The sequence below is a fragment of the Mustela erminea genome, chromosome 3 (assembly GCF_009829155.1).
Source record: "Mustela erminea isolate mMusErm1 chromosome 3, mMusErm1.Pri, whole genome shotgun sequence".
In the NCBI taxonomy this organism is placed as follows: domain Eukaryota; kingdom Metazoa; phylum Chordata; class Mammalia; order Carnivora; family Mustelidae; genus Mustela; species Mustela erminea.
Window position 1 is genome coordinate 121,417,630 of NC_045616.1, and position 25,748 is coordinate 121,443,377.

The 25,748-nt window shown below is 45.4% G+C and overlaps 2 protein-coding genes and 1 long non-coding RNA gene across 9 annotated transcripts in view; 2 read left to right on the plus strand and 1 right to left on the minus strand.

The window, feature by feature from the left end:
• The window catches only part of G3BP1 (G3BP stress granule assembly factor 1), a 36,923-nt gene extending 26,595 nt beyond the window's left edge, over window positions 1–10,328 (minus strand). Inside the window, exons 1-2 of one of the 3 annotated variants that reach the window (XM_032337246.1) lie at window positions 10,233–10,322; window positions 8,453–8,520 (exon numbers count right to left, since the gene is read on the minus strand). The gene's annotated coding sequence lies outside the window, so the exon portion shown is untranslated. Of the gene's footprint in view, window positions 1–8,452; window positions 8,521–9,521; window positions 10,018–10,232 lie in introns of those variants that run through there. The other 2 variants (XM_032337247.1, XM_032337245.1) reach the window with 2 other exon arrangements.
• An 18-nt stretch (window positions 10,329–10,346) lies between these two features.
• On the plus strand, window positions 10,347–17,769 carry LOC116586818. Of its 3 annotated transcripts, none has more exons than XR_004284159.1 (3): window positions 10,347–10,435; window positions 16,782–16,840; window positions 17,271–17,769. It is a non-coding gene; the product is annotated as an uncharacterized LOC116586818 (long non-coding RNA). The 3 variants fall into 3 exon arrangements; XR_004284160.1 differs by lacking the exon at window positions 10,347–10,435 and adding an exon at window positions 10,702–11,329; XR_004284161.1 differs by lacking the exon at window positions 10,347–10,435 and adding an exon at window positions 14,653–15,204.
• Window positions 17,770–23,650: 5,881 nt separating this feature from the next.
• The window catches only part of ATOX1 (antioxidant 1 copper chaperone), a 28,193-nt gene continuing 26,095 nt past the window's right edge, over window positions 23,651–25,748 (plus strand). For 2 of the 3 annotated variants that reach the window (XM_032337253.1, XM_032337252.1), the window contains exon 1: window positions 23,651–23,799. In XM_032337253.1, the coding sequence (XP_032193144.1) occupies window positions 23,704–23,799 (96 nt within the window). In that variant the 5' untranslated portion in view covers window positions 23,651–23,703. The remainder of the gene's footprint in view (window positions 23,800–25,748) is intronic. The other variant, XM_032337251.1, reaches the window with a different exon arrangement.

Below are 25,748 nucleotides of genomic sequence, written 5' to 3' on the forward strand. Positions count from 1 at the left end.
AAGATTACCTATATAATTCAAATTAAAGGAATAAAGAAAGCTTATTGGTTTGATTATACCATTAACAAATATTTTATTTCTGGTTATCCCCCTAAAGCCAAGAAAAAAAGTAAAGCTAAAAATTTACATGCTAAATTGATCTCCATCTCATTTGTAGATTTTTCTTAACAGTTATTAATTCTGAAGACAATACTATAATCCCTATCATTTACCAAGTTTCCAACATTTCCGTTATTATCTTAATGGTTTAACATAATTGAGTATTTGGAGATATACATTAGAGAAATGTATGTAAAGTTGACCTCAAATACTCACCCTCCCAGTTAGGCGCAGATACCCATCCCACCCACAGTTGAAATTCCGTAAATTTTGACACCCCAAAAACTTAACCAACAGCTGACCAGAAACCTTAACCAGTAACAGTCCAATTATACATATTTTCTATGTTATATGTATTATATACTGTATTTGTAAAATAAAGCTAGAGAAATGAAAATATTAAGAAAATCATAAAGAGATAATACATTTCCAACACCATTCTGTATTATTAAAAAAAAAAAAAAAATCCATGTACAAGTGGACTCCAGAGTTTAAACTCATCTTGTCCAAGGGTCAACTGTTTCAGGGTGAGGATTATAAATACACAATAGAAAAACTATTCAAGCTGAATCCTTAAATTTCATAATTATATCATTCGTAAATTACACCTCCAAAATTCTATATAAAAAGTGCTTTCAGGAGTGCCTGGGAGGCTCAGTCAGTTAAGCATGCAACTCTTGAATTTGGCTCACGTCATGATCCCAGGGTGATGAGACTGAGGCCTGCCATCAGGCTCCCCACTCAGTGCAGGGTCTGCTTGAGATTCTCTCCCTCTGCCCTTTCCCTCTCCCTGCTTACAGGTACATGTGCACACCGTCCTTAACTAAATAAAATTTAAAAAAGAAAAAGAAATCCTTAAGGAGGGAAAGTTACAGAACATGACCTTCAGTTTGCCAGTTTTACTGAACCATCCAAGTCTAAGGAAAATCTGAGTGCTCTAGTTCAGAACAGTGAAAAAATATTGAGATACAATAAAAGAACCCCCCTAAATTTTCTTTAACCAATTTTCACTGTGAAAAATTCTCCAACATCATTTACTTGCTTTGCTCCTGGGCTATAACTTAATCTCTGTGCCCCCACAGTTCTTTCATCTGTAAAGCTGAAACTGTAACAGCAAGAACTGTCTATTGAACAGTAAGCACTGAATGTTAGCTATTAATATAAAACTAACTAACTCTAATTAAGGAAAGCTTTTCCACATTCCACCCTTTTCTGTCCCCAGAAGACATATTTAAGTATTCTGCTAGCAGTACTAAAATATAGGATTCCTGTGAGAGTAAGAATTTTTGTACAGAGTACCTTAGATGCCCAAGCACTTAATGTAGCAATAACTTTTCAGAGAATTTCTAAGTTGACTTGATGATTTTTTTCAAAGATTTTATTTGTTTGACAGGAGGAGAGCATGCACAAACAGGGGGAGCAGCAGAGGGAGAGGAAGAAGGAGGCTCCCTGCTGGGCGGAGAGCCCAACCTGGGTCTCAATCCTGGGTTCATGACCTGAGCCGAAAACAGAGGCTTAACCTGCTGAGCCACCCAGGCGCCCCTATTTTCCTTTTAAACAACACTATTTTATTCTAATGGTAGGTTAACAATTTGTTGAACTAAAAAGATTTCTGAAACAATCTTTACTCATCAAAGACATGAGGAGTATTTCCCTTGAGAAAAGTTACTAGAAAGTAAGTCAAAATGTTCATCTCACTTTAATCCCAACACTAGCAAACTAAAAATAGAGCACTAACCACATCTGGGGTGGGGGAGGGTTAATTTTATATTATGGAACTACCCATGCATGAACTGTATTAAAAAATTTAAAAATAGCAAGATGTAAAAAAAATTTTTTTAATTTAAAAATTAAAAATAAAAATAAACATAGCCAGGTGTAAATATGCAAAATAAACAAATATAAAAACATACATAAACGAAAGAAGTAAGTACTCATCTTTGTAATGTTATGGGAAGTTACATTCTAAATAACGTATATAATGGAGTACTACGGTAAAAACAATAAAATTGGGGCTCCTGGGTGGCTCAGTGGGTTAAAGTCTCTGCCTTTGGCTCAGGTCATGATCCCAGGGTCCTGGGATGGAGCCCGGCATCCCTGAGGCATCCCCGCTCAGCAGGGAGCCTGCTTCCCCTCCTCTCTCTCTGCCTGCCTCTCTGCCTACTTGTGATCTCTGTCAAATAAATAAAATCTTTAAACACACACACACACAATAAAATTCATACACCTCTGTATTGCTGGAATATCCTGGCGAGAACATGCATTATTTTTAAAGTAAGAAGAAAAATGCGACAAAAGGTACCAACATCCAATAACTACTAGTGGCATGTTAGTTATCTTAGTTATCTTACCTATTTTAGCTCTCCTGAACAGATTTTTAAAATCAGAACTGTAATTCCATAAACTAACTCCACTCTGATTTTTAATTAGTATGAGTGGGCTACTTCACAAATCTGAGGATCATACATCTCCCTCTAATTCCTAGCAGGCAATATGGATGATCCAATTTCAACTTTTTCATGTGCAGGGAGTTTTATCTGGTTTCTTTCTCAGAACTTCAGGGCTAATGTCTAAGAGCTAAGCATTCTCCTAAAAAGTTCTTAGTTTCACCTTCAAATTGGTCTTAGATCTATCTATTTACTTTGGTTTTTGTTTTTTTTTTTTTTTGAAGATTTTGTTTATTTATTTGACAGATCACAAGTAGGCAGAGAGGCAGGCAGAGAGAGAGGGGGAAGCAGGCTCCCCACCCCCGGCTAAGCAGAGAGCCCAAAGTGGGGCTCGATCCCAGGACCCTGGGATTGTGACCTGAGCCGAAGGCAGAGGCTTTAACCCACTGAGCCACCCAGGTGCCCCAATTTACTTTGCTTTTTTAAGGGATTGTATGAGGGGTACCTGGGTGGCTCAACTGTTAAGAGTCTGTCTTCAGCTCAGGCCATGATCCCAGGGTCCTGGCATCAAGCCCCCCCGTTGGGCTCCCTGCTCACCAGTAAGCCTGCTTCTCCATCTCCCTCTGTCCTGCTTGTGTTCCCTCTCTCACTGTATCTCTCTCTCTGTCAAATAAATAAATAAAATATTTTAAAGAAAAGATGTCAAAGATTCTATTTAAAAAAATAACAGGGGGTCTGGGTGGCTCAGTCAGTTGGGTGACTGCCTTCACTTCAGGTCACGGTCCCAGAGTCCCAGGATCAAGTCCCGCATCGGGCTCCCATCTCCACGGTGAGTCTGCTTCTCTCTCTGACCTCCCCTCTCATGCTCTCTCTCACTCTCTCTCAAATAAATAAATAAAATCCTTTAATAAATAAATAAATAAACAAATAAAGGATTGTATCAGAAAACTTTCTGTTGAAGTTTTCCAGTTTTAGGAAAGAATTCACTTTTGGCTTAATAACACTATCATTTTTCCAACAATACCATCTGGTGTTGGCATTCAGATTCCTCAGAGCAAACAATGAAAGCATGATTATGGTACAGTACAGAAAAAAAAGTTTAAGGTAACAGAATTATTAGCTACCTACATGGAATTAAAAGTTCAATTTTCATCCTTTTCTTACCTGATCCGAAAAGCACGTAACACCATCAATAAATGTTACAGTAAAGTAACATTTAATGGAAATGTCAATGATCTCTCAGATTAACATAATCACTGATGCATTTTTTTGGTGGATTTACCCTGATTGCTGAATTACTCTTAAATTTCAAAATGTCTACTTAATCCCAAGTTACCAAACTGCATGACAACTTTAAAGAAATTTCCATCAATAATTTTGCTAAAGTTCACAAAGAATGTCAAGTGTGCTTCCTTTAACCGAGTCTAAAAAGCTGTGAGCATTTATGTTCCCAGAGCAGGGAAGCATGAAGACGAACCATAATCCACCTCGATTAATAGTACAGCTTACTCTGGCAAAAATCAATGATCTCAGGGTCACGGGATCCAGCCCAGAGTTGGTCTCCCACTAGGTGTGGAGTCTGCTTGAGATTTTCTCCCTCTCCTTTTGCCCCTCCCCTGCACTGGCACATGCTCTAAATAAATAATCTTTTAAAATAAATTTTAAAAATTAAAAATAAAAAGATAAAATCCATCACTTCACACAGAAGATCCCCAAAGTATTAAAGTATCAGTGGGTGGCTCAGCGGGTTAAAGCCTCTTCAGCTCAGGTCATGATCTCAGGGTCCTGGGATCAAGCCCCTCATGGAGCTCTCTGCTCAGCAGGGAGCCTGCTTACCCCTCTCTCTCTCTCTGCCTGCCTCTCTACCTACTTGTGATCTCTGTCAAATAAATAAATAAAATCTTTAAAAATAAAATAAAATATCAGTCAAGAAGACATGGGTGTCCTGGGTGACTCAGTTGGTTAAGCGTCTGCCTTCAGCACAGGTTATCTAAGTCAAGGTCCTGATATTGAGCCCTGCTCAGTGGGGAGCCGGATTCTCCCTCTCCTCCCAGCAAGGGTTCTCTCTCACTATCTCGGTCTCTCTCCCAAATAAATAAATAAAATCTTAAAAAACATGTATCAGTCAATATCGAACACTGGCAAGAAGTCGGGAAAAGAGAACCTGTGAAACTGAAGGGAGTGTCAACTGCTCCCACCACAGGAAAGAACGATTTTGCAGTTATCTTATAAAATCCAAAAGTTCAATGAATCTAGCAATTCTCTTCTAGATTTGTACACGAAAAACTCACCCATGTACATAAGACATCAACTTGAGAAATAATTTCTCAAATAATTAGCCACCTTATTTCTAAAACATAAAACAACCACCTATGTGTCTGTCAAACAGGTAACGGATTAAGGTGCAGTTTATCCCTAACATTCAAACCTCTACATCTAACATAATCATATGGGGCACTTAAAAGATTAAAAAGCAGTACTATTTATAATTACTCCAGGTTAACTGGAGTGAATTAGGGCTGTCCCTGGGAAACCAAGACATAAAGTCATCCTATTTATAGCAGTCAAAGTCAGCATGAAATAGATCTCAAAAATATTACATTAAAAAGTTAGTTGCCAAATACGTACTGTATGCTTCTGAACATGTTTAGAAGTGTTTTTAGTATACGTTCACAGGTACAATTATTTTTAAAATAGTCTGTAAAAACAGACAAATAGAACCACATAACAGAATAGTTATGAAATATACAAACACATATATGGACAACTAGGATTTTCAACGTTAAGTGCAGATAATCCAATAGAAAAAGGATATTCTGTTCAACAAATGGTGGAACAATTACACATCCATATCTACAGAAAAAAATTAACCTCACGTCACGCATCACATCATATTAAAATTTAACGGGGTGTCTGGGTGGCTCAGTAGCTTAAGTGTCTAACTCAGCTCAGGTCACAATCTCAGGGTCCTGGTATCAGAGCCCAGAAGACCTCAGGAGTCAGGCTCTATGCTCAGCAGGGAGTCTGCTTGTTCTCTGTCCTTCCCCCTTGTCATGCGCTTGCTTGTATCAACGTCACTGGATCTACTGTTCAATCTATTTTCTAAACTCTTCACATTTACCACCTGTCACTTCCCTTCAAAATTCTTCATGGTAGATCTTTGGAGAAACGGTTGACTCTAGGACTGACAAAGGCAAAATACAAGTGAGCCTTAACTGATAAAGAAAATGCTAAAAACAACAACAAAATAAGAACAGGGAACATGAAAGGACACAAGGGCCAAAACGGGAACAGTGTGAGCAACAGAATTAGTAAAAAAGCAAAGTAAGTTAGATACCCCTGGATTGCAACCCGAAGAATAAAATAAGTATGACTCACTCCATATATGGATGAGGCAAGCCAGAGAGTCCACACACAGGGCATACTTGAGACACAGCCTAAGAAAGCCTGGAAATTAAGTAGTTGTCACACCTGTACCTTCCAGATTCTCAATCTTTCAAACTTTTCTGAATAAGGAAATAGCTAGCAAATAATGGTCTACAGTCCCCTACTACATACATAAGCTTTACAAAACAGTTTATACAACTACTTGGGTTTCAGAGCCTCAATGCTTTTTATAAGAGAAAACACAAGATTACTAAGCTTTGTAAGAGCACTCTTAGAACAAAAAGAACTATACAAATACACAATGATGCTGTTACACAGCCATTCAAATTAAAAGCCACAAGGATGACAACCATACAAAGTAGAAGTCTGTCCCATCTAGGAAGCCCCTTTCTCTGAACCATCTCTTAACATCTACTTTAATAATTATTAAATACCTGGGGCACCTGGGTGGCTCAGTCAGTTAAGCAGCTGACTCTGGGGTTTTGGCTCAGGTCCTGATTTCCGGGTGTGAGACACCAAGCCTGAGTGGTGCTCCACTCACTGTGGAGTCTGCTTGTGACTCTCTTTCTCTCCCTCTGCCCCCCTCCTCCATCTCCATGCCCCCAGCTCACTCACACTCTCTAAAAGAAATAAATCTCTAAAAATAATTATTATAAAGTAACTGAAATACAGCAAGCTGAACAGCTAAACAATATTACAACATGACTAACTGCCAGAGGACAAAACAAGAAATCTATCTAAGTCATCTAAAGACATTTACTAAGGCCACAACCTGTGAAAAATTTTTAATTACTTTGTCTTATAAAGCCCACTCTTCATGAGCAGATTATTCCTAGTTCTTTACCACCTGGCTTGCAATTCAGCTTTCCCCACCAAGGCCAAATACAAGGTCCAAGAATACTTAAAAAAAGGAATAAGGTGGGATGCCTGGGTGGCTCAGTTGGTTGGACAACTGCCTTCGGCTCAGGTCATGATCCTGGAGTCCCGGGATCGAGTCCCGCATCGGACTCCCAGCTCCATGGGGAGTCTGCTTCTCTCTCTGACCTTCTCCTCATTCATGCTTTCTCTCACTGTCTCTCTCTCAAGCAAATAAATAAAATCTTTAAAAAAAAAAAAAAAGGAATAAGGTGACTTTTGAGATTTAAAAATATATAAACCTAACTAACCACCAGTGTTATCACCAACTACAAGTGAGATTACAATTGCTGAGTCTAAATTTAACTCCATGGCTGGAAGGACAGTGTTGCAACTAAAGGTTTTTCTCACTAGCTGTTGGGGTGGGGGTGGGGGGGGCATTTTTTATCCCCACCTACTCCAACAACTCTGTCCCTTTCCAATGAACATATAATGCCTACCTGAAGAATTCTAAAATATTTAAAACAACAACCCAATTACAAAATATTGAAAAATCAAAGTAGTAATTTTACTAAAGTGGCAAAAAAAATGATTCATCAGGAATTCAGGTTTTATATTAAATTTCATCTTTTAGCATTGCTCCATCGATCCTTTGAACCATATGCAATTCACAAATGTATAAAAACTTAAACTGGGCGCCTGCGTGGCTCAGTGGGTTAAGCCTCTGCCTTCGGCCCAGGCCATGGTCTTAGGTCCTTGGATAGAGTGCATCCCCCGCTCCCCCCATCCTCCCCATGGGGTTCTCTGCTGAGCAGGGAGCCTGCTTCCCCCTCTCTCCCTCTGCCTGCCTCTCTGCCTACTTTTGATCTGTTAAATAAATAAATTACTTTTTAAAAAAAAAACACCTTAAACTAACCTCTACCCTTTACTTTCAAGGCAAAGTACTAAGATAACTAAAATCAAATTACAAGAAAAAGAACTACTGCGAAATAGGTCAGCAACAAACATTACCAAATCTTCTGATGCACCCTTAGCAGACTGTCAGCTGAGAACAGCAAACAATGTGAGTTAAAGAACAAAGAACTGCCTACTTTTCTATCTGTTTGAAGTACAAAAACTTAGAAAGGATTTAATAACAAAAGTAACCTAACTTGGCTAGGCAGAAGGAAGGCAAACCAGTCTTACATTATTACAGTCTGCTTCATTTGTTCTTAATAAATGTGTGCAAAGGAGATATACCAGGCTACCAACTGTAAAGTACCAGTTTTCATATTCCTACCCAAGTGATAACCATTCACCAGAGGGAAAGAATATGCTAAGAAATATCTGAAAAGGAATCAAAATTCTATTACTGCACAAGGAAATTTCATTCTGATGTATTTTACTTTCTGACATATTCTACTTCAAGCAGTAACACCATTAGTGGACACCAAGTTTACAGTTTAAACCTATGTCATTATGTTTTAAAAGTTGAAGCCTAAAATGCTAAGTCAATAAGGTAATCCATCTAAATAAGTGTAACTAGAATTGCTACATGAAGGCCACGTGAAACAATGTTATATTCTAAAGCAATCTGTTATTTATGGCAACACCAACTGAAGAACTTGGGCCATAGAAGACTCTGATCCCTTATCTATTGCTACTTTCTGTTAAGAAACATGGAAACTACTGGGTAAATGGAAACACTTACAGATATCAAGCTTCCTTGTAGTTTTTTAACTTACTTGCAAGGATGGAAATTTTGTGTTCCCTCTGACTGCAAAAACTTCTTAAAAAACTAATCCTAAAGGCTCTAAAAAGAAAAAAAAAAAAAAAAAAAAAAAGGTTGAAAGCCATTCCAAGCCAAAATAATTCAGAAGAGCTAGTGCCAAAACTTATTAGTTTTATCTCAAGTAGAGACATTTGTGATATTAAGTAATGTCCTGGATCTGCAACGATTTTCTAAAGCCAAAGAATATACTGGCTTTTAAAAATCGCAAATATATGCTCATCTTTGAAGGTATCTTCCATACTCGTATATAGAGGAGCCCAACAGTAGACGCGAAATAACTGAACTGAATGTGGAGAGGCTTTCATCCACACAAGTTCCCAACTGCCCTAAGGGAAAGACTTCCAACACACCTCAATCACCTGTAATTCACCTAGCATAAACTCCAGAGCTTAAATTTATAACTGGGCTCCATCCTTTCCGTCCCAACTACACACCTCAACCCACACATGCCGGCGAGATCTGAAACTCATCGCTCTAACCCGCTTTTTCTCCAACTGCAAAACGAGGAAGTTAAACTATCTTCCCAAAGGTCTTTCTCAAGTCTGCCCCGTAAAGGAAAGACGGGAGAAAAGGTTTCAAGGTCTAAAAGCAGAGCCTAACTTGCGGCTGCCGGGAATTTCCCACCATCGCGCCGAGCATCAAATCGGAGAAGGAACACCGTCCACGTTCATCTGCACTTATTCGTCTTTCTCTCTACTTTTTCCGGAAGCTCTGAGGGCGGCACATCCATCAGCTTTCCGTGCGCACACTCGTAGAAAGGAAGCCCAAAGCCCTTCGTGTCCTTTGTCACAATCCCACTTCCAAGCCGCGTCTCCCTGGAAGCCCACAAGTGGCTCAAGCACAAATGCCGCCGCACTCCGCGCTGCAGCTGGCCTCTTCGGGCTGATGCCGCTACCCCCGGGGACCCGTGCTCCGGGGGCCACGGCGCCCTGCGACCGCGCAGAGCGCCGGCCCAAGGACGGAAACAGGCTGGGGGCCTAGCAGACACAAGACCTCGGTTCCACCCGATACCTGCCCCTTACCGTCGCCGTGCCTCTGACCACGTTTCCGCAACCACTGCAAAAAGCCAAGTCGCTGCACCTACCTCTCCGGACCGTTGTGGGGGCACAGGAGAGCCACGCAAGTTGCTCTGCAAGGCCCCTGGCACACAGCGTGGGCTCAGGACAAACAGCAATTATTACTTCCACTTATCCGTGCCTTGGCTGGTCCCCCTTTACTCCCTGTAAAACCGGGAGCAGCACCTCTGCTTCCCGAGCCCAAAACCTCCTGGGGATTTCGTGTCGCCCCCGCTGCTAAATAAAGCCTCCTCCCGGCCGGACCAAGCTGGAACCCGTCGCCGGGGCAGGAAAAGGATCTGCGGGCGCGCGGCGGGGAGGGAGACGAGCGGGAAAGGCCGGCGGGCGGGCCGCGCGGGGCCCCCGGATCCCGCGATCGCCCTGGGGCCCGGGCGGCGGCCGCGGCTCGCTCTCGCCCCGCGCGGCCGTTGGGTGTGGCACGCGCACGCGGGGGACGCGGACACGGCCACGCGCGCCGGCCGGCCGGTGGGAGCGCGGCGAGGAGGGGGCGGGGAAACTCCGCGCGCCCGTGCGCCCGCCTGCGGCCGTTGGGGGGGGGGGGCGGTGCACGCCTAGCGCGGCGGCCACCGCCACGACCGCTGCGACTTCTCTCGCTCACACGCGTCCCAGCTCCTCTTCGTCCCTGGGCCGTCCCGCCCCGCCCACAACACGGCATACCTGCGCGGCTGAGCGGGAGAGGAACAAGCGTTGCTCCACAGCACAGCAGAAGGAAATATCGCCTCACGCAACTGCGTCCGCACACACGCGTGCTCCGTCGCCGGTCTATATAACCGCGACTCAGCCTAACTTGTTGCGGCCAGGTCGAGCAGGCTGGCGACCAATCCCGACTGCGTCCTCTGGGCTCTTCGAGCAGCAATTGGGTAGGGACTCAGGATGAAGGCGTGGCTCTTGATTGGCTTTGACTCATGCCTATGAGACTGTGAGGATCTCGTTTCCCTAGTAACGGATTGGCACTGAGAGCCACCAATTACTTAAAAGGACGTCGGGAAAGAGGGTGGGAAGTTCTTTGACCGATATTCATGGTAGCCAATAAGTGTGCGAGGCGGCTCCCATTCGTTAAAATGTGTTCCCTTGGGCGGAGATCCGTTTTCCATACAGGAGCGGTTGCTCCACAAGGTGGGGCCCGTGTACTTTGGGGAAGTAAACCCCAAGCAACTAGGAGGTGGGCGCCAGGGAGGCCAAGGGAGCCCCCGGCCAATGGCAAAGCGAGAAGGATCTGATTGACGCGGGGGTTGGACTGCGCCAAGGAGACCGAGCCCCAGGGCCGCCGTGCCCTCTGGGGATGTTCAGAGGTTCCTCTGGCCCGGGCTTCCGTCCTCTTTCCTTTCTTTCCCTCACTTGTTGGGTCTAGGCCCTGAGGCCTTTCTCCCACCTTTTCTGCAGCTCGGTACCCGGGAAACCAAGTACGAAAGTTCCCGTTTGTTTGGTTTTTTTTTTTTCTTTCTGTAGCAACTTTTTTATTTCCATGCGGCCACCTAAGAGCACTTGCTGGCTCTCACCATTAGTCAGCACTCTTGTTGGACGACAGTTTAAGAGCAACCGAGAGGGGAGAGTAGCGCCGTCGTATACCTGCGATCGTGTACAAAGGCGGCACGGGGAAGGTGCGGTTGAGTTTGAGAACACGGAACTCGACCCTGCTGTTCGCGGCCGATGGCCGGCTGGTGGGAGCCCGCTGAGCTCTTTCCCGTCTCTTGCTGCCAAGGAACCGTAGCCTGTAAGGTCTCCGCTCCGGTTGGTCCTTAATGCAACATCCCGTGCGTCTCCACCATTGCCATGCAGTGTTCGAGTAGCTCGGGGTGTGGGGGCTGCTTTCGCGCCGCTGCGTCTTTAAAAGGTCAATTTGTCAAACTCCTACTCGGACGCCCCAAAGGTTTCCCGGAGCACTTCAGAGGTTGAGCGGTGCTCCAGCCCGGTCCTGTCCACGTCTCTCCGTTTTACTGGGCCCTCTGTTGGTCACCACGAGCGTTTTGGAAGGAAATGGTCGATTCTCATTCCAGGCATGTGATCTCCCGTTGAGTTTTGCAGAGAATTGGGGAGGAAGCACCTGGGGTGTCTGTCGGGGGAGAAGGGGCACCGGCAGCAGCCTTCTGGGATCCGGGCGCGTCCCCTCTCATTCCCTGCGCGGGGTCTGGCCCCAGATGAGACTCGCGGCCGCCCCCAGGAGCCTAGTGAGAGCGTCCTTCTGGCCCCCCAGGTCCCACTGCCCCATTGCCCAGCTCGTTCAGCATTTATGAAACTTCTATTAAGGGCTGGAATCAGAGATGATCTGGATGCCTTCTCTGCTCCCCGTCACCAGTTCAACAGACTGGGGCACTTTGCTGGGCCAGGAGCCCCGCAAAGAGGCGAACAGGCGTCCGGGACTATGAAGGCACCGGATGGAACTCAGCCCAGAGGAGAGAGTGCGCTAAAGTTTTCTGGGAGTAAAAACAACCCCCCCCCACCACCACCCCAAGCCCCGCAAGAACGGGGTCAGCTTTGCTAAGGAATTGGAAGTTTATTCTGACGGCAGAGAACGGCCCCTGGAAGGCTTCTTAAAGGGTGGACTCGCAGATTTCCTTTTATAAGACAACTCTCCAAATTAAAATGCTAAGAAGAGCAGATTTTCAAAACTTTAAGTTTACAGATTGGTAATTTAACCCAGATGGCCCGTGATAAGAGTCAAGGCTATTCTTAATCACATTTGGAGCGAATTTTAAGTGATAACAGTTTTCTGGTGAGGATTTTTGGCAGTCACTATTAAAAATTGTGTGTATAGGGGTGCCTGGGTGGCTCAGTGGGTTAAGCCTCTGCCTTCCGCTCAGGTCATGATCTCAGGGTTCTGGGATCGAGCCCGCATCGGGCTGTCTGCTCGGTGGGGAGCCTGCCTCTCCCCCCACCCCCACCGCCTGCCTCTCTGCCTACTTGTGTTCTCTGTCAAATAAATTTAAAAAAAAAATTTTTTTTTAAATTGTGTGTATCATCCAAAACAATAATAGTACTTCTTGGTTTATAGCCACATTTTTTCACCTTTTTTTTTTTTTTTAAACAAAGAAGCATATACCGGCGTGTGCAACTGCAGCATTGTCAGCTTTGTTAGAATACTAAAAAACTGGGGCACCTGGGTGGCTCAGATGGTTAAGCGTCTGTCTTCTGCTTAGGTCCTGATCTCCACGTCCTGGGGTGCAGCCCCATATCCAGTCCTCAGCTCACCCGGGAGTCTGCTTCTCCCTCTGCCTTTCCCCCTGCTTGTGCTCTCTCTCTCTCTCTCTCTCTCTCTCAAATGCATAAATAAAATCTTAAAAAAAAAATACTTAGAACCTGAAAATGTAATTGATCATCAGTTGGCAAACTGACTAACCAGTCATGTGCAAGTAATATAGAATACATGCAGCAGCTTAAAAAAGAATGAGGTAGAATATGCAGATATTGATGGGTCCCCGTTTGTTATTTGGATTGTTAATTGAAAAAAATCAAGTTCAACAAAATGCACAGTGAAATCCCATTTAGGATTAAAAAAGCAAAAAACAAAACTCCTGATTTCTGTATGTTAAAATCAGTATGTAAGTGCATGGGAAGAATTCTAAAATTAAAACAATAGTTATTCCCCCTAGAAAATCCCCTAGGTTGGGAGTGAAGAGGATAATGTATCATTTGAAAGCTGTCCAATGAGACTGTGTTCATATGCACTGTGTTGTGTAATGGGAAATAAGAAGAAAGAAAGGAAGGAAGGGGAATTGGGATTACCAGAGGGAGAATGAGGACAAGAACCCTCACGTGGCCATTCTTCCATTCTTCCATGGGAGAGAGCAAGCACTGGTTCTAAGGCAGGGGAGTCAGGGGAGATTTTCCCCCAGGAGACTTAGAGCTTCAGTCACAGCTGGGTAGAGGGACTACCAGCCTCTAGTGGGCAGAGACCCAGAGACTCACAGGAGAGACGCCCTCCATCCTCCCCACACCACACCCCTGCCATGACAAAGGTTTTCCGGCCAAAAGCTTAACAGTGCCAAAGCTGAGACACCCTGATCTGCTTCCTGAGTCACAGAGGAGAGAGTCCCTAGCCTCCTGCTGGTCTTCCTCTCCACTGGCAAGCAAAGTCTGCATACTCCTCCTGTATACTACTTTACCCCCTTCTCCTTCTGCCAATTCTTCTCAAAGCTATGAGAATCAGAGTAGGAAGAAACCATGGCCAAGATCCCAGAAAACACACTTTAGTTGGCGGGGAGGGGGTTGGTGGCGGGGAATATTAGTTAAGGAATGATCCTAAGACTATCAACTTGATCAGTGTTTCCCAAACGCAGCTAATCATTTATGCAGGTTGTTTAAAAATATGTGCCTGTATGTGTCTTTAACCATTAAACTCTCACCTGTGAACAAAGATCTAGTATAATATTCATGACAACACGGCTTGTCCTAGAAAGACAGGAAATGACCCAGGTATGGAGCTGTATGAAACTGCTCTCACAGTGGACTGTCAAGCAACCGTAGAGAAAATGAGGTGGATCTATGCATAGCTACAGAGCGATCTGCAAAGTGCAAAATCATGGAAAGAGTAAAAAGGGGGGAGTGATGCCATGGGGCAATTATTTCTATTTCTATTACTGCGTTGCAGTAGTTGTCTCTGCACATTCCTGGATGGTTTTGCTGTGTAGGCACAGGTTATGTCTGGAAGGAGTCACAAGAAACTGTTAATGATTGCTAATGGGGAGGTGAACTTGGCCAGGGTAGAGCAGCTTCGTTTTCATTCATCCAAAGTACACTTTGGTACTGATAATTTCTTTAACACGTGCATGTACTGTTTTTCAAAAGAAATTCAATGTTAAGTGTATATGTGAAGTGTAGGAACTACAAATGTGGAAACTTTGATCTTTAAAAAACAAACAGGATAGGGATTAAGAGTATACTTACCTTGATGAGCGCCAAGTAATATATAGATTTGTTGAATCACTATATTGTACACCCGAAGCTTATATAACACCGTTTGTTAATGACATGGGAATTCAAGTAAAATAGGGGTCCCTGGCTGGCTCAGTTGGTGGAGCATGTGACTGTAGATCTCAGGGTTGTGAGTTAGAGCCCCACTCTGGGTGTAGAGATTACTTAAAAATAAAATATTTAATAAAAATAAATTTCAAAAAGAATTCCCTTTAGGTATATGAAGGATTTTGGAAATGAAGCATCAAAGTTTTAATCAGCCTGCCTACCAGACTACTAACATCTTTTCCTTTTGCTCCTTACCATACAAAAATCTAAAGAGACCCTTTACTGGCTTAGAAACACATGCCTAATTGGAGTCCTTCATTTTTGACATTGACTGTCTGCAAGCATATCACTTTCCTGAAACACTATGGAATGCTGGCTATGAGCTAGACAACCTGAATGTTCTCTATAAAGACAATCTCATTTAATGTTGACCACAACCATAGTTCTCATTTCTCAGAAACAGGCTCAGAGAGGGTAAGCAGCTAGCCCAAAGTCACACAGCTGGGGCTGGAAACTAGGACTCTCTGACTTCAAGCCCATGTTCATTTACCTACTTGTCAATATTACCCAGGGAAGAAGAATATAGCCCCGAGTAAGAAAAGGGGTTTGGCCTCCTCAGAAATCCCTGAAAGGCTGGAATAGTCCTTCATGTCCTCAAACATGCCATCAGGTAATGCTACAGAGACAGTTTTCCAGGTGATCTGAGAATTCTGGGATCCATGGCAAATCCTAGTAAGCAGGATTTAAAAATTTTTTAAATATATATTATAATAGTACCCATATATAACATAAAACCCCAGAGGATGTAGTTTATTGAAAAGAACATCTTAAGAATTATGACAGTATGTAATGTGTGCTTAAAAAAAATACCAAAAACTTGGGGTGCCTGGGTGGCTCAGTGGGTTAAAGCCTCTGCCTTTGGCTCAGGTCATGAGCCCAGGGTCCTGGAATCAAGCCCCGCATCAGGCTCTCTGCTCAGCGGGGAGGCTGCTTCCCTTCCTCTCTCTCTGCCTGCCTCTCTGCCTACTTTTAATCTCTGCCTGTAAAATAAATAAACAAAATCTAAAAAAAAAAAAAAAAAAACAATATATGCATATGTGTTTACCAGGGTTTGTGAAACCACAGACCAAGGTGTCGAAAGAATGTACAGCAGTTGGGGCACTGGGGTGGCTCAGTCGGTTGAGCATCTGCCCTCTCTATTCAGGTCATGATGCCAGGGTCCTGGGATTGAGCCCCAGGTCAAGCTCCCTGCTCAGCAGGGAATTTGCTTCTCCCTCTCCCTCTGCCTCTCTTCCTGGCTTGTGCGCTCTCTCTCTCTCTCTCTTAAATAAATAGAATCTTAAATAATAAAAATTTTTTTAAAAATGTACAGTAATCTGACAGTCCTTCTCTTTGGAAGACTTGGATAATGAGGGTTTGAAGGAAACTTTCACTTTATCTGAATTGTTTAAAATTTATTAAGAAACTTTCCATGTAGGGGTGCCTGGGTGGCTCAGTTGGTTAAGCATCTCCCTTCAGCTCAGGTCATGATCTCAGGGCCCTGGGATTGAGCCCCACATCGGGCTCCCTGCTCAGCGGGGAGCCTACTTCTCCCTCTGCCTCTGCATTTGCTCGTGCCCCCCCTCAAACAAATACATAAATAAATAAAATCTTGGAAAAAAAACCTTTCCATGTATTATAAAATTTAAAAAGTAATGAGGCGGGGCACCTGGGTGGCTCAGTGGGTTAAAGCCTCTGCTTTCGGCTCTGGTCATGATCCCAGGGCCCTGGGATCAAGCCCCACATTGGGTTCTCTGCTCAGTGGGGAGCCTGCTTCCCCCTCTCTCTCTGCCTGCCTCTCTGCCTACTTGTGATCTCTGTCAAATAAATAAATAAAATCTTAAAAAAAAAAAAAGTAATGAGGGTGGTGCAACAGGGTGACTCAGTTGGTTAAGCATCAGACTCTTGATCTCAACTCAGGTCATGATCTTAGGATTCTGAGACTGACCCTGTATTGGGCTCCTCACTCAATGCAGAGTCTACTTGAGATTCTCTCTCTCTCCCTCTCCCTCTGCTCCTCCCCCTGCTTTTTCTCTCTCACTCTCAAATAAAATATCAAAAGAAAAGTAACTTGGCACAACCCTAAGAGTGGCTTCTGTGTACTTATTATATACCAGGTACTGAACTCAACATTTTATGAACATTGTCTTATTTCTCACAATAATGCTAATAATTGAGATAGGTCTAATTATTGTCTTTCTCTTCCAGGGAAAGAAACTGAGGTTCAGAGAGGTTTATTGCCCAGAACAGCCAGGAACTGAACACAGGTTTGTCTAACATCTCTCATTAAATAGAAAGAGCTTTAAGTCCCTGGTACTTAAGAAGTCTGACAGAGAATAAAGGAGTCAGGGGACAGCATGACACATGTCCTCTGATCTTTGGGTGCGGTGCTCAGAGCACCCTAAGGTGCTAGCAAGATTTCATGCCTTATCTGAAGAGGCTTGGGTGGTCGTTTGTATATACATATATTTTTTTTAATTGAAGTATAATTGACAATTGGCAATGTCCTATTGATTTCAGGCACACCACATAGGGCTTCAACAATTCTATACGTTACTCAATGCTCACTGTGATAAATGTCACCATCTGTCACCATACAATATTACAATATTATTGACTGAATTCCCTCTGCTGTTCTTTTCATTTTTATGACTTATTGTATTGTTTTCTAACATAGCTTGTTTCCACTCCTTCCAGGTGCCTGGCAAGATTATTCTGTCCCGCCCCCTTAGAGACAGGCATGACCACATGCCCTACTTTGGCCAACACAACGTGAGCAGAAGTGACACATATCTTTTCCAGGAAGAAAGGTCTTTGGAGCCAGTGATTATTTGCTGAGGTCTTCCCTCCCCACGCTAGCCCCCATATTCAATATCATTCTGTTCAGAGAATCTCCCTCAACCTGGGTCCCTGAGGAAAAATCATTTGCACAGAAACAATCCTCCAAACTGCCCAACCTGCAATGGTCATATGACATAAACAAGGTGGAGAAATATGTTGTTTTAAGCCTTTGAGGTTTTGTGATGGTTTGTTGCGATAGCCTTAACTGGCCTTTCTTGCCAGTTACAGATAAATTTCCAGATCTACCAGTGTTTCAGCAGACACTCAAAATCTGGATTACTCACTGTTCTTTCTTAACATTTTATTAATGGTATAAAAGTGTTTGGTCCTCACTTCTTTTTTTTTTTTTTTTTAAGATTTTATTTATTTATTTGTCAGAGAGAGAGTGAGCGAGAGCGAGCATAGGCAGACAGAGTGGAAGGCAGAGTCAGAGGGAGAAGCAGGCTCCCTGCGGAGGGCAAGGAGCCCAATGTGGGACTCGATCCCAGGACGCCGGGATCATGACCTGAGCTGAAGGCAGCTGCTTAACCAACTGAGCCACCCAGGCGTCCCTTTTTTTTTTTTTTTTTTAATTTATTGATTTATTGGGTGCCTGTGTGGCTCAGTGCCTTAAAGCCTCTGCCTTCGGCCCAGGTCGTGATCCCAGGGTTCTGGGATCAAGCCCCGCATTGGGCTTTCTGCTCAGCGGGGAGCCTGCTTCCCCCTCTCTCTCTGCCTGCCTCTCTGCCTACTTGTGATCTCTGTCTGTCAAATAAATAAAATCTTAAAAAAAAAGATTTATTGATTTATTTATCTGAGAGAGATAGAGCATGCACACGTGTGGAGGGAGGGGCAGAGGGAGAGAATCTCAAGCAGACTCCATGCCCAGCATTGAGCCTGATACGGGGCTCAGTCTCACCACCCTGAGATCATGACCTGAGCCAAAACCAACAATAGCCGTTCAACCTACTGAGCCACCCCAATGCCCTTTGGCTCTCAATTTTAAATATTTTATAATGAAAATATTCTTTCTAAGAGGACTATAGTTGGACACTTGGGTAGCTAAGTTAAGTGTCAGCCTTCAGCTCAGGTCATGACCCCAGGGTCCTGGGATAGAGCCCAGCATAGGGCTTCCTGCTCAGCAGAGAACCTGCTTCTTCCCCTCCCCTCTGTTGCTCCCCCTGCTTGTGCACACTCTCTGTCCAATCAATAAATAAAATCTTTAAAAAATAATAAACAAGAGGACTACAGTTGAATTTATTTTTTTTAACTTTATTTGGAATTTTTCATAAAAATGCTTTTCTTAAAAAAATGCTTTTCTTGGTCTTATAGGCACAACTACATTTACATGTCAGTCTACAAATAGATTTTAAATTGTAGTAAAATACACAGAACATACAATTTACCATTTTAACCACTTTTAAGTGTACAGTTCCCTGGCTTTAAAAGTACATTCACGTTGTTGTGCATCCAAACCCCATGTTTATAAATGTTGTCAACTAATTGAAATATATCTTGAGCACTTGAGCACTTGAGGAATCCTTCAGGTCAGCATCACACAGTCTGCAACGATGCCTCATGCCAGGCTGCCTGTGCCAAGCCTGCACCCCACATCCCCTGTGCTTTGAAGCCCACCCTCTTCCCTTACATGTACTTCTCCAAGGGCCCTTTCAGCTCAGAACCTTTGATCCCAAGCTGAGGGTTCGTTGGTGGAGAAAGCAGTGAGGCAGCTAGCGGGCGCCTGTGTTATAACACGACAAACGGACCCTTGCGAGGGAGAGGACAAGAGCTCACAAAGGCCTTTCTTTGCAGAGCTTGACCCCAGCATCTGCAAAAGGGCCACTCCAGTAGGTGAGGTCCAGGGAGAAGGCACCACCCCGTCGTCTGTGAGCCTGTCATCTACAAATGATTCCTGTCCTCACAATAACACTGCCTGCCAGAAAGGGCACATTTCCCAGCCCTGTGGTTTAGTGATAAACTGACTTATCCAAGTTTACAAGGCCACTAGGAGACTGCTGGGTGGTCTGGAGCTCGGAATTCCTGAATCCTGCTCCTTAAAAATATTTTTTTCTGTGATTCCTAATACATATTTAATATAGAAAATATGGCAAAGAGAAGTAGAAAAACAAATGAAAACCACCTAGAATATATATTGGAATGGGTCGGGGTAGTACACATAGATCTGAAGATATGAAAACATAGTTCATCCGTCTTTGAGAGGCAATTGACTCTATCAAAATTGAAAATGAATAGCCATTCTACAGAAGGAATTCATTCTATGTAAACTTATAGGCAAAGATCTATATATATGGACTGTCATTACATCATCATTATTAGCATGAAAAGATAGGAAGCCACCTGTATGTCTATCAATGGGGGACTGTATCAGGTATGTGTCAGGGGCAAGTACCATGAAGTCTGAGTAGCTGTCGCTGAAATGAACATGGACTTACATTTCTCACCTAACAAGTCCGCAGCTGGCATGGGCTGGTGAGCACACCGACCAGCATCTCTGTGATTCTCTTGGCATTTCCCTCACGGTTGTACTCTAGATATCATGTCAGTATTCTCAGCAAGAAGGGGTGTTCCCCTGGTGAAGAAAGCAAGAACTTTCCAGAAACCTTGTAGCAGATTTCTGTCTGACTCCCTGGCCAGAGCCACATCACATGGGCACACCTGGCTGAAGAGAAGATGGGAAAGCAAGTACTAAGGGTACTTAGGGATCTGGCCTTTACAGTAGCAAAAGTAAAAAGGCTGAGACTGAGTGTTGGATTAGCCAACCAATGGTATCTGCCACAGGGCCTGGTGAAATAAACTATGGTACAACTGAAAAATGCGGAATTATGTACTTGAGAAGAATGAAGGGGATATATATAAGTAAAAAAGAAGCTCCACAATATTTTAATAAAGCGAGGAAAGCAAGGTGCAAAATTCCGTATCGATGCCTTTAGTTTGAAAAGGGGTGGTCAGGGTGGAAGGGAGACTGGCTTTTCCCTCTACATCCTTTTGTGCTATTAGACATTTTTTTAAAAAAGTATGTAAATAAGGAGCCTGTAAGCCTGCATCCGTTCCAGATAACTTCTGTAACACTTGCTGTAGTTCCTTTCAGGCTTATTTGTATGTAAATAACAGGAATTTATACAGACATTTGCATACAGGAACTATAACCCTGCACATTTTCCTCTCTCCATTTGTCATATCTAATGAGTTTCCATAACGCTGCCTGTCTCTGCTTCACCTCCCCTCCTCCCCCATTCTCTAGTCTCTCTTCCTCTGCCTTTCCTTTAATGACTCCCACCCCTTTTGCCCCTGCAGCGATCTTGCTTTTCTAATCCCAGTACACACTTGCGCCCAGTGCTACCTGAAGTTTGAACCTTGCCTTCACTTCACCTAAGGAAATGCCTGGCAGGTGGGAAAGAGGTGTGAAGGGTTAAGGGGTGAGCATTTTGCCTGTAGGGGAGGAATCAGTGGCAGGGAAGCCAGGAGTGATTCCAGCAATTAGAAGAGTTCTAATATTTTTTGATGCCTATCCTGTGCCAAGCAATGTGCTAGGGAGTTTGCCTACAGTATCATATATATTCTTCCCAATAATACCACAAAGTAGGTTTCTTTGAGGAACCCCTATGTCCTGGTTGGCCTGTAACAGTCACGCTGTATGCGTACTGTCCTGGCGTCTCCTCCCACTCTCAGGAGGTTTGGATAAAAAAATCATATAGTCACCTTAACTATCCTTGTTCTCTAAGTGAGGATATTAAGGCTTAGAGAGGTAATTGGCACATGAGAGGGCTAAAATTCAACTCTGCTCTATATGGTTCTATATGTTGTATATGGATTGAACTGTTGAGGCCTTAACCTCCAATGTAACTGTGTTTGGAGATGGGCCTTTAGAGAGTTAACAAGGTTAAATGGGGTCTTAAGAGTGGGGACCTAATCCAATAGGGCTGGTGCCCTTGTAAAAGGAGGAAGAGATGCCAGAGTTAACTCTCTCTGCTATGTGGACACAATAAGGATGCAGCCGTCTGCAAGCCAGGAAGAGGAACCTCACCAAGAACCGAATAGCCAGCACTTTGACCTGGACTTCCCGGCCTCCAGAACTGTGAGAACTGTGAGAAATGTGGTTTATTTCTCCTAGTCTGTGATATTTTGTTATAGTAGTCAGAGCAGACTAACTAACACAGGCTCTCACGCCCATCCTCCTTCCGTCCCCCATGCTGGACGTGGGCCTCTTCATTCAGGGCCAGTGTGAGTCAGCGACTCGTCCTGGCCTAGATTTATCCCTTGCATTTTGTGTTCCTTGAGCCTAGGCCAAGGGTGGATCCATCAGCCTTTTCCCTAAACTGAGGTAGCCAGCTTGTGGTCATTCTCTGTATCAGTGTGAATCTAATCAGGAGAGGGAAACCACACCATAACTTGAACAAGGAGAGTTTAAAGGTTATAATGAGTTTGTGATAATGAGGCAACAGCTAGTAACAAGAGAGCTCTAAAGACTATAGAAACGGTAGAGATACAGGAGGAGCCACTGCTGGTAGGGCCAAGATAGTCCATAGAGCATCCAAGGAAGACTTTCCCAACCCCCACGCTAGGCTGAGCTCCAGGCCTCGTGGCCCACTGAATGGCAGAGAAGTGGCTGTGATGCCATGCTTGTGGAACTTGCTAGAAATCCACCCTCTGGGCTGGAAAATTTCCCTCTAGGGTGCTGGAAAAAGCTATTCACAGAGGCACTTCACTGAAGTCAGCCTGCTATGAAAGTACACGAGGGAGGGCAGATGCTGGAGGAAGCTGCTGGCTGGTAGGTGCTGCCAGTCCCTGGGAACAGCAGGAGCCTGGTGCCGGGAAGCCATCCTCAGAAGATGGGCATGGGGCAACGGACCACATGGCAAGGGCCTGGAGAGTGAGCACACTAGAATAAGGAAGTAAATCCTTTCCCCCTCCAGTGTGTCTCCAGGACCTCTACTGACAAGCAAGGTTCAACATCCTGCCAGCGGGCAAAGGAAAAAGAAAATATTGAAAGGGTCCAGACTGGGGCACCTGGGTGGCTCGGTTGATTAAGCTTTGGCCTTTGGCCCAGGTCATAATTTCAGGGTCCTGGGATCGAGCCCCACCATCAGGCTCCTTACTCAACAGTCTGCTTCTCTCTTTCTCTGCAGCTCCCCCTGCTTGTGCACGCTCTCTGCCAAATAAAAACCTTTTTAAAAAAATTTAAAAGGGTCTAGATCCATTTTCATAGAGCAAACGTAAAGGGTAAATTGGAAGTGAAACAATGAATAATGAGCACACTTTCTCAAAAAGCTTTCATGTATTAAAACGACAGTTTTCCTCAGCCAGTGGTTCCCCAAACCAAGCAGAGGAGGGGTACTAAAAGTATACCTTGAGAGTAAGGGGCAGTGAAGCAAGGGCAAAGCCTAGAAAGCTGGGTTATTAATAAGCTGTCCAAGCAGTTCTGTTGATTCGAGCTCTCTGAAACTACTGACTCTGACAGGCAGGTTCCTTGGACTTTGCAAGGAGGGCGCACCGCCCCGATGCTCCCGTGTAAGGAGATGGGGCCTGACTGCAGGCCTGTTTCTCTGTTAGTGTCTGAGAGCACCTCTGCCTTCATGGTCTTCCCCCATGGCTGTGGATCTCATAGCCTTGTCTCTTCATTTCTCCACCTCACTTTGTGCCTGCCTCTCAAGCCCACTCTGTCTCCCCACTTGTGCACTTGCTGTTCCCTCTGCCTCCCTCCCTCCCAAATAGCTCCTCTCCCTTCTTCCGAGGAAGGTACTCTCCACCCTTGACTCTCATTACCTCCGCCCCGAGCCGCCTCCTCCGGAACCCTGTCTCCCGCCCCCAACACACCCCAGTGTGAGTTAGAGATCCTTTCTCCGCTCCCAGGATACAGCCCTTCTAACACTGCCTTTTCACCGCCTGCTTCCTCGCCTCCCGACTGGGCGACGTCTTTTTCACGAGGGCACCTTGGGTACCCAGCCCCGCGCGGTCTCCGGGTGGGGACTCATTTACCGCAGTAAATGTGATTGTCCCTTTAGGGAGGGGCGGAGTCTGCCGTCTTCCCTGCGGGGCCCTGGCATTCCCAGCCCGTAAGACACACCTGACACGGAGCAAGTGGTCTAAAAATGACCAGTTGGGGTTGGGGGCCGGCCGACCCGGCGGTGCGCGAGCCCGGGAATCTCCGGCCCCGCCCGCCACGGCGGCCAACGGCTGCCCAGCGGCTCCCCGCGCGCGGGGCCAGGGGGCAGGGCCTAACTGCCGGCCGGCCGGTGGGGGCGGGGCCTGGCGGGAGGGGCGGGTCCTCCGGGAGCCCAGCCCCGGAAGCATGGCAGCGCCTGCCCTCGGAGCCGGCAGCAGTGACGCTCCCGCACCCGACGCCGCCGCCGCCGCCGCCGCTGCCGCCGCTTCCACAGCCATGCCGGTGAGTGCCTCCTCGCTCCCGCCCCGCGCAGACCCGGGCCGCCGCCGATCGGCCACACGTCGCTCTTCTAGAGCTCGGGCGGAGCCGGGGCTTTTGCCTGCCTCTCTTCTCACTCTCTCCCCATCTACTGCCCGCTTCTGCGACCCTCCAGAAAATCCGATCCGAAAAGGGTTTTAATGTAGGAGTCAGGCCTCAGGACATTGGAGCTGCAAGGCCTCCAGGGGTTACAGACCCAATTCTTCCCTGCATAGACGGGGAAACTGAGACCCAGGGAAGGGCAGAGTCGCCGAGATCACCCAGTGAGCGGGTGGCGAGCTGGACCTGGGACGTCTAGACCCCGCGCCTTCCCGGTTTGCCCCTGTCTTCGGTAATGGCTTGAAAGGGGGAATGGGGGAGGCGCGGGTGGCTGTTGCCTCCTGGACGTGGCAGGTTTTCAGAGGTCCAGGTTTTCAGAGGTACGTGGTTTTCCTTCCTTCCCTCTGCCCACTCTGGCCCATGGCGACGCTGAACTTTTCACCGATCACTTTGAACCTGAACCCATGAACCTAGGAGACGCTAAGGGACTTGCTCAAAAGTTGCCAGTTGCTCAAAGAGAGTTTGGGTAGGAATGAGCAGGTCTTAGGTGCCTTTGCCACTCACTCAGTCTTCATGCACAAACGTGGTTGCTCAGGGTCTCGTTTTGTAGGTAAGAAACTAAGGACTTCGGCAGGTAAAAAGAGAAGCGCAGTAACTTACTGGAGGTCTCCTTTAGGCTTTGGGTGGAGTCAGAATTAAGCCCCTTATCTTCAGGCTCCCATCGCTTCAGGCCTGACCACTTGGGAAATAAATGCCAGACAAAAGTAGTTCTACCGGATTGAGAGTAAGCTGTGTTGCCAAGTACATCCTGTAGATCTTGGTTGGGGTCATGTGGTGTTAAGCAGTTTCCCCCAGGTGCCTAGTTTATGGCTCTGCTTCACATGGATACCCAGAGGTGTCCCTCAGATGCCCTGTGTCTTAGCAGCCTAGCTTTCGGGAGCTGGCAGGTAACCCAGAGGCCCTCTGGGCCGAGTCACAAACATCTCAGGTGTCATTTCTCTTGGGCCTTGCCAGGTGCCTTGAGACAGATCCTCAGACAGCACAAAGTATGGACAAAGAAGCTGACATTATCAGCCCTCCTACTTGTGGCAATGTTAGGAGGACAGCATTAATCGGCCTGTGACTGGGATAGTTGAGGTCACAAGCATTTTGGAGAGGGTGGCAGTGAGGGAAAGGCCAGCTTCAGGATCACTCTGTTGTGTGTTCACTTCTGGAGATTTGGACAAGTGACCCTCCAGAGCGGATGGTCAGAATGAAGAGGGCACTTGGCACCGTATCACAAGATGAGCAACTGAAGAAAGGAGGCTATTAGTCAAGGGGCTATGGTCAAAACTGGTCAGAGTGTCACCTGAGAGTTACTCAGACAAAAATTTGGAATCTCGGAAGCCTCTTTGAAAAGCCCTGTGCCCTTGCTTCTCACCCGGGTGACCTTGGGCAAGCCGCTTTATTTCTCTGTGCCTTTGTTTCCTCATCTGTAAAATGGGGGGAGGGGGTAAAATCTAACCTCAAAGGACTCTTAGTATTACCTGGAAAAACGCCAGTAAAATACGTAGCATAGCCACTGACCTAGCTCGTCCCCAAGAAACGGTAGCTCTGATGTCGACCTAGGACAAGTGGGGTGGAACTAGAGGCGGGCAGGTGCTAACCCCGTTTTAACAAGGACCGCATTTTTAACAAGTGGTTAAAAGTTTAGGCTCTGAAGACATTTTCAGTCTCGGCTTGGTTCCCTCACTACCTGTGTCACCCCCAAGGGAGTGACCTAACCTCTGAATCTCAGCTCCCTTGTCTGTCAAGAAAGGATAATAATGGCCATCTCATGGGAACTTTGTGATGATTAAACAAAGTAATGTTTGCAGAGTGTTTAGAACAATGCC